The sequence below is a fragment of the Cucurbita pepo genome, chromosome LG03 (assembly GCF_002806865.2).
Source record: "Cucurbita pepo subsp. pepo cultivar mu-cu-16 chromosome LG03, ASM280686v2, whole genome shotgun sequence".
In the NCBI taxonomy this organism is placed as follows: Eukaryota; Viridiplantae; Streptophyta; class Magnoliopsida; order Cucurbitales; family Cucurbitaceae; genus Cucurbita; species Cucurbita pepo.
Window position 1 is genome coordinate 1,596,117 of NC_036640.1, and position 7,583 is coordinate 1,603,699.

At 37.4% G+C, this 7,583-nt stretch overlaps 2 protein-coding genes across 3 annotated transcripts; one reads left to right on the forward strand and one right to left on the reverse strand.

Moving 5' to 3' along the window:
* Positions 1-1,727: 1,727 nt before the first annotated feature.
* Positions 1,728-5,005, forward strand: LOC111789788 (BEL1-like homeodomain protein 1). Of its 2 annotated transcripts, none has more exons than XM_023670477.1 (5): positions 1,728-1,914; positions 2,336-3,195; positions 3,292-3,665; positions 3,765-3,825; positions 3,915-5,005. In XM_023670477.1, exons 2-5 carry the CDS (start codon positions 2,398-2,400, stop codon positions 4,758-4,760), a joined length of 2,079 nt encoding a protein of 692 aa, XP_023526245.1. In that variant the 5' UTR covers positions 1,728-1,914; positions 2,336-2,397; the 3' UTR covers positions 4,761-5,005. The 2 variants fall into 2 exon arrangements, with proteins under 2 accessions (XP_023526245.1, XP_023526247.1); XM_023670479.1 differs by lacking the exon at positions 1,728-1,914 and adding an exon at positions 1,967-2,059.
* Positions 5,006-5,871: 866 nt separating this feature from the next.
* On the reverse strand, positions 5,872-6,615 carry LOC111791673 (dof zinc finger protein DOF3.5). The gene has a single exon (XM_023673112.1). The coding sequence runs from the start codon at positions 6,613-6,615 to the stop codon at positions 5,872-5,874; it is 744 nt and encodes a 247-aa protein (XP_023528880.1).
* Between the last annotated feature and the right edge of the window lie 968 nt (positions 6,616-7,583).

A 7,583-nucleotide genomic window follows, 5' to 3' on the forward strand; every position in this document is an offset into this window, starting at 1 on the left:
TCTTAACAAAACCCTAAACCCTCTAAACTACCCCTACAAAAAAAAAAATAATAATAATTAAACACGCAATTCAACTCGCTAGCTTGAACATAGTTATGACATATATTCTTGATCAAAAGACGACTTCGATAGGATGATGAGTTTTGATGGCAATGAAAGGCATGGGGTCCAATCCTCGAAACCAACTCTAACCCTCTTACCCTCTTAACCTTCTCCTATCAATTTCATCCTCTTTTTCTTACTATCGCTTCAAGTTCTAATGTTCGATCATGACCTCGAGGATAGAGATGCCACATATTGTTTCTACAAAAAAAAAAAAAAAAAAAAAAAAAAAAAAAAAAAAAAAAAAAAAAAAAAAAAAAAAANATGAACATTAGATTTTAAGGACAGAAAATATAAAATAAATAATTTGTTAATATGAAAGTGATGCAATTGAAATATAGAAGAATAACATATCCATAATCTTCTTCTTCTTCTTTCATTAATCTTCCATGGATAATGACTCAAACTTACCAACGCTATCTCACATAAGGCGTTACAATTTCCAATTATATTTATCTATGACAACGACTATATTATATATTCCATTCATAAATTTAGTATATAGTTTGATTTGATTAATGAGATTAGGGTTAGGTGTATTTTGATAGGGTTAAGTATTGAGTTAGTAGGGTTTTACTTTATTAAAGATGATTAGATGGTTTACAAATGGATAAAGTAATTAAATCTTGGGACATTAAATTCTACTTCCATAAGGTCAAACAACACCTACCACTTACAAAAACTTTTTATTTTATTAATTTTTTTTATGTGTGGGAAAGAAAAGAAACATTGCAAATTACAAATATAGAAATAAATTTAAAATTATGAGTGTCAAATAGTCCGTTATTGTGACCTGATAGATGATTTATAGATCTTATTATATCTTAATAACTCAAATATTTTTCGATATTGTCATTTTTAGATGTTTTATTTCAAACTTTTTCGGATAATTTTTAAAACATGTCTATTAAAATGAGGTTTTCACACCCAATGTTTGTTTTGTCTGGGACTTCAGACATCACTTTTTATTTATAAACAGTGAATTTTTTTTTTTTTTTTAAAGAAATAATTTTGTATTTTTTCCCTAAGCATTAAAAGTGGGTGTTGTGGTGGTTGGCCCATTGTTTCTCTACAAGAAAATAACAATAATAAATAGAAAAAAAGGAATAAAAAAAAATGGAGATATTACGAAAAAGACAAGAAGATAATAAAGAGAGAAATGAAAGCAAAAGGGCCCTCCAAATAGAAAAAAAAAAAATAATAAATAAATAAAAAAAAAAAACCCTAATTTGTGTTCTTCATCACCATCTTCTTCCTCTTTCTTTTTGTCTCTGCATTTTCTTTGCTCAAGAAATTAAAAACAAGCAGACATGTCCACCTCCTTCAACTCTTCATTTCTCTATCTTACTTACATCAAAAACTAATATATAATATTTTATTGTAATAATTGAATCCATTATTAACTAAAAAGGAAAAAAAAAGAAAAAAAAAAGATATTTTCCCTCTCCTTTTCATTCTTGATAATGAATCAGAAATGGGGTTTGGTGCATCAAAGTGATAGGAAAAGGTTGAGTCAAATCAGAACTTCTCCTTCTTCTTCTTCTTAAAATTAAAACTATCATATATATAATTATTTATATAATGGATAATGAAGTGAAAAAAAAAGAAAAAAAAAGATGGGTATCTTTTTCTCAGCCTTTATATATATATTGATTGATTGATTGCCCAATTCTGGTTCTTTTCTTGTGTGAGTGAGTTTATTTCTCCTTTTTGAGTTCTGGGTTTTTGAAAAAATTATGGCTTTCCTTTCCCATATTGCAAACTCATCCATGAACCACACGTGCTTTCTCAGATTTCCCATTATAATTTCAGGTATTAATAAATTCTCTCTCTTCTCTTTCTCTTTCTATATATATATATATCTGTGTGTGTGTGTGTGTATGTATGTGTGAAGAAGCTTCTGTTTGCAGCTTTGTTTGTTGTTCAGAAAAGTTGTTTCTTTTTTGGGGTATTGAAGGTTGTGAAGCAATCTCTTTCATGGCGGATTCTGTTGTTTTCTTCTTCTTCTTTCCCTTTCTTTTTTGTTTACCAAACAGTGTGTAAAATATTTATTTGATTTAATTTATTATATTTATTGGTGTCGGCATAGACACAAAAAGGAGACAGAAAATTGAGTTTTGATTTCTTTTTGTGGTGATTTGAGTTAAATATGAATGTGGGATTGGATTGGATTGGATGGGATTGGATTGGATTGGATGTGAAGCTTAACTGATTAACGTACTCTCTTTTTCAGTGAACTAAATTCCCTTACAAAAAGGATATCATATTTTTCTTCGAACGCTTCCATCCTCGGCGATGGCGACCTACCTTCATGCCAATTCTGATCACTTCCAGTCTCCTGATGCCGCCCTTCAAACCCTCGTTTTAAGGAACCCAACCTATGTCCAATTCTCCGACACTCCGCCGCCGCCTCCCTCGCACCCTAATCTCCTTTTCTTCAATTCCCCTGCTCCTGCCCCTGCCCCTGCTGCTCCTAATTCCTTCTCTACACAGCAATTCGTTGGAATCCCCACGTCCCAAGATAACAATTCCCATTCCTTGAACCCCCACCATGATATCTCCGCCTTGCACGGCTTTCTCCCCCGTGTTCAACCCAATATTTGGAATTCAATTGACACTTCCACGGCGGCGCGTGATTCTTCACGCGCTCAGCAGGGCTTGTCGTTGAGTCTCTCTTCGCAATACCCTCCTGGTTTTGGGTCGAGAGATGTTGTTCAATCGCATACCCAGCAGGCGGTTTCTGGTGAGGAGACTCTGCGGATCTCTGGTGGATCGTCTTCTTCGGCTTCTGGTGTTACCAATGGCGTTGCTGGAATTCAGGGTGTTTTAATTAGCTCTAAGTATCTCAAGGCTGCGCAAGAACTTTTAGATGAGGTTGTCAATGTTAGCCAAAATAGAATTAAGAACGAATCGTCTCCAAGAAAGGGAAACGGAAATCAAACTAAGATGAACGGAGATGCATCCGCTGCTACTGGAACTGCTGATGGTTCCTTAGAAGGTGAAGCCGATGGTAAACGCGCCGTCGAGCTCACCACCGCCGAGAGACAAGAAATTCAGATGAAGAAAGTAAAGCTTATTAGCATGCTTGATGAGGTACACAACAAAAAATCCCAAAAAAAAAAAAAAAAAAAAAAAAAAAAAAAAAAAAAAAAAAAAAAANTAATTTTTTGTCTCTGTTCTTAATTTCAGGTGGAGCAGAGGTACAGACAGTACCACCACCAGATGCAGATAGTGATATCCACTTTCGAGCAGGCGGCCAGCGCCGGGTCGGCGAGAACCTACACAGCCCTTGCACTTCAAACGATCTCCAAGCAATTCCGCTGCTTAAAAGACGCCATCGCCGGCCAAATTCGAGCAGCCAGCAAGAGCTTGGGTGAAGAAGAATGCGTCGGAAAAAAAATGGAAGGTTCCCGGTTGAAATTCGTCGATCACCATCTCCGGCAACAACGGGCTCTGCAACAATTGGGTATGATCCAACACAATGCTTGGAGACCCCAGAGAGGCTTACCGGAGCGCTCTGTTTCGATTCTTCGCGCTTGGCTTTTCGAACACTTCCTCCACCCGTAAGTTCCAATCTTGTTTTTGTTTTTCTCTGAAATTCTCACAAAACCCTTTTGAAAATTTCATCAGAATCTCAATTGGATTGTTCGAATTCGTTTCAGTTACCCTAAGGATTCGGATAAACACATGCTCGCCAAGCAAACAGGGCTCACCCGAAGCCAGGTCAGTTTGAAATTCCAATCAAAATTCTGAACCCAAAACCCATTGAATATTTTGTTTCAATCATCAAATTGAGCTCAACAAAAATGCAGGTTTCGAATTGGTTCATAAACGCGAGAGTTCGGCTATGGAAGCCAATGGTGGAAGAGATGTACATGGAAGAAATCAAGGAGCAAGAACAGAACGGAGGTGGATCGACACCGGCGACGGTGGGGGAAAGAAACAACGAAGATTCAGTTTCAAAGTCCATGGAGACAAAAAGCCCCAATTCAAAACAAGAGAATTCCCCGAACCAAAACGTTCATCCTTCAGTTTCAATCTCCAATTCCTCCGGGGGAAATGTCCGAAACCCATCTGGGTTTACACTAATCGGAACCTCATCGGAGCTGGATGGAATCACTCAAAGAAGCCCCAAGAAACAGAGACGCCCCGAAATCCTCTATTCCTCAGACAACAGCGTGGCATTCATAAACATGGACATCAAACCCCCAGAAGAAGGAGAAGGACAGAATCAACAGAATCAGAACCAAAATCACGATGTACCAATGAAATTCGACGAGGAGAGACAAAACAGAGATGGGTATTCGTTTCTAGGCCAACCCCATTTCAACCTCGGCGGATTCGGGCAATACCCAATAGGGGAAATGGCGAGATTCGAGGCGGATGAGTTCACTCCAAGATTCTCCGGCAACAATGGCGTGTCTTTAACTCTAGGGCTTCCCCATTGCGAAAATCTGTCCCTAAACGCAGCAACCCACCAAAGGTTCCTCCCAAATCAGAGCATCCAATTAGGAAGAAGAACAGAAATTGGCAAAGCCGCCGATTATTCCGCCATGAACGCCTCCACAACAGCTCACTCCTCCGCCGCCTTTGATACCATGAACATCCAAAATGGAAAACGGTTCGCCGCCCAGTTACTGCCAGACTTCGTGGCCTAAACCCAAAATTTCAAATTCACTCTGGAAGAGATTGTTGAAAGGTACTATTGTAAAAAAAAAGAAAAAAAAAAAAAGGAATTTAATAGTATAGTTTTTAGATTTTGGTTTTACAGTTTTGAATAGAATCATAAATTGCAGTGAGTGGGTTAATTAGACATTAGGGTATATGAGTATATATATTTTTGGGGATTCTATATTTGTTTTTTTCAATGGGTTTAGAAGGATTGTTATGATTAGATGAGTAATGTATAATATAATATAAATATATGAATATTGATTTAAAATATTTATTTATGTATTGTGTTTAATTATATTTATATATATATATAAGCATAAATCAAAAAATGGAAGAAGAAATTGAAGTCACCCACTACTTCCTCTGCCCCATCTCCCTCCAAATTATCAACAACCCTGTTTCCAGTTTTGGATGATGAAAGTCCCACTAATTTAGGAAATGATCATCGACTTATAATCAAGAAATACTATCTCAATTGTTGTGGGCCGGTTGAGGTATCGATTCCTTGACCAATGTCATGAAACATGACACCCACGAGTCGTCCCGAGCGTATGCTGTCTTGATTTTGAAATCCATGGTCGAAATTGCCGACCCAATTGAACTAAACTTCATGACATCCGATTTTGTCGTGCAAATTGTTTAGAGTTTGAAGGACTGGAAATCCCAGCAGAGCTTCAAAGCAGCATTGGGGATTTCAATTGCAGTATGTCCGTGGGGTAGAAACAGAGTAAAGGCGGTGGAGGCCGGTGGCGTTGGGGTTCTGGTAGAGATTCTACTGGCACACGGCGGAGGGATGGCGGTGGTTTCGAAGAAGATGAAGGAGAAGGCCAGAGAGATTCTGAGGATGCACGCTCGTGTATGATATTCATATCAATATCATTATGTCTATTTGATGTTTGCACTAAATATTTATTCCATAAGCAAAGATGGGATAATGTAATGTTTTTTTTTTGTATACATGAACCAAGTACAATAAGTCACATATATATATATATATATATATAGATATATATATATTTATATATGTATGGAAGTTCATACACAAAAATACTTTGGAAAAAATATGATAGATTATTATGTATATATGTATATTTGTTAAGCCCTTGAGAATGTTTCATAATTTGATAAATCAATAGGGCTCCAATTACCACCAACCAAAGTTGGATCTTGAGTTTCCATTCCAAACACTTCCACTCGTGTTGGTTGCAAATGATGATGATGATGATTCATTATCATAGAGTTTGCCCAACCTCCCACCATCTCCTCCCCCGGTAACGGCGGCAATTGAAGTTCACGCGCCGCCACTTCAATGTTATCCACTTGATTCTCACTATTCTCCTCTAACCCAAAGCAACCGGCCACTTGATACTCATTGCCTCCCAACCCACATTCCTGCATGGAAAACTCACACAAATTGCCACTCTCACCGGCTGCATTCGACGTGGTACTATCCGCCGTGATAGTCCCGGGTGTTGTTAGCTTCTGGTTCACAAAATTGGCGTAGACGACCGCCAAATCGATGACGGGAGACATGTCTGGATCGGGGAGACGGTGATTGTGGTGGAGGGAGCTGGTACCATTGGTGTGGTGAAATTTAGGGTTTGAGGGAGATGGAGATAGTGTTAAGGGCTTGGCTGGTCGTCGGTGCCTCCGACAGCCACCACCGATGGGGACGTTACGGAGGGAACCGCCTTTGGTCCAGTAGCGACGACAGCCTTTGCAGAAGTAGCGAGGTTGGGTGAGGCTGTAATTGTTGTAATAACAAAACTTAGTGTTGGAAGAGCCACATCTTGGACAATTGGGTGATATTTCCACCATTGGCTTCCATCCCCTATCCATGTCCAATGGGATTTTAAGAGAAAACCCAGATGGGGATTGGCATTTAACAAAGCTTTATAAATTTATCTCTGAAAAAGATGAAATTTTTGTGATGGGGTTTTGAAGAAGACACCTTGGGAATGTGTTTTATCAAGGAGCACATGAGGAAACAGGGGGGATTATGCCACTCACCCCAAGCCTAAGACGACGTGTCGGTGTTTTGCTTACGTGGCAAAAGAGGATTGGTGGGTATGAGGGTAAATTGGGAAGCAAAAGCCTCGAGAAAACCTACGTTTAGGGCTTGCTTTATGTTATCGAGAGAAGGCCACATGGTTTGTTTTTTTTTTGTTTTTTTTTTTTTAATCAAATTGAGGAATTAGGCAATCCAATCCCTTGAGATTCTTACAACCATAAATTTCGAAACATTTTCTGAATTATGATTTTGCGAATCATGCCTTATTTTATTATGTTTTAGAATATGGTTTTCCCGACCTTATAAATAATTACAATAACGTTATAATTTTAAAAGGTGTATTTTAGCTATTGCATTAGAGACGAATTCAAATTTTGGGATAAGGTGATATCAATGGATCATACCATTGTGTGTAGTGTGTCTTTCTAATATATATTATATAACATAGAGTGAGTTTGTAGAAACTCGACTCATGGATAGTTTTTTTTTTTTTTTTTTTTTTTTTTTTTTTTTTTNGAAATTTGCAAAAAGTTTCATATCGCTTCAATTTATTAGCAGTTATGAAAGAAACGTTTAAGAATAGTTGAAAGTCCTAAATGAAGTAAAATAACTTTTCATGCTACCTCTATTTATTGTATATCATAAAATGTACCATTGTTGTTGTAAAAAAATAATTCAAAGAAAAAGTAATCAGAAAAAAAGGTTATGAGGTGTAACGACCCATGCCCAAGATTCAAAATCTGGATTCGACACATGATGACTACAACATGGTCATGTTATTTACTTCTCGCTTCTT

Excerpts from the sequence above, each read along its gene's own strand:
- LOC111789788 (XM_023670477.1), top strand. The coding sequence starts at position 2,398 with ATGGCGACCTACCTTCATGCCAATTCTGATCACTTCCAGTCTCCTGAT. Across the intron at positions 3,196-3,291 it reads TTATTAGCATGCTTGATGAG|GTGGAGCAGAGGTACAGACA; the intron begins GTACACAACAAA and ends TCTTAATTTCAG. Across the intron at positions 3,666-3,764 it reads TTCGAACACTTCCTCCACCC|TTACCCTAAGGATTCGGATA; the intron begins GTAAGTTCCAAT and ends AATTCGTTTCAG.
- LOC111791673 (XM_023673112.1), bottom strand. The coding sequence starts at position 6,615 with ATGGATAGGGGATGGAAGCCAATGGTGGAAATATCACCCAATTGTCCA.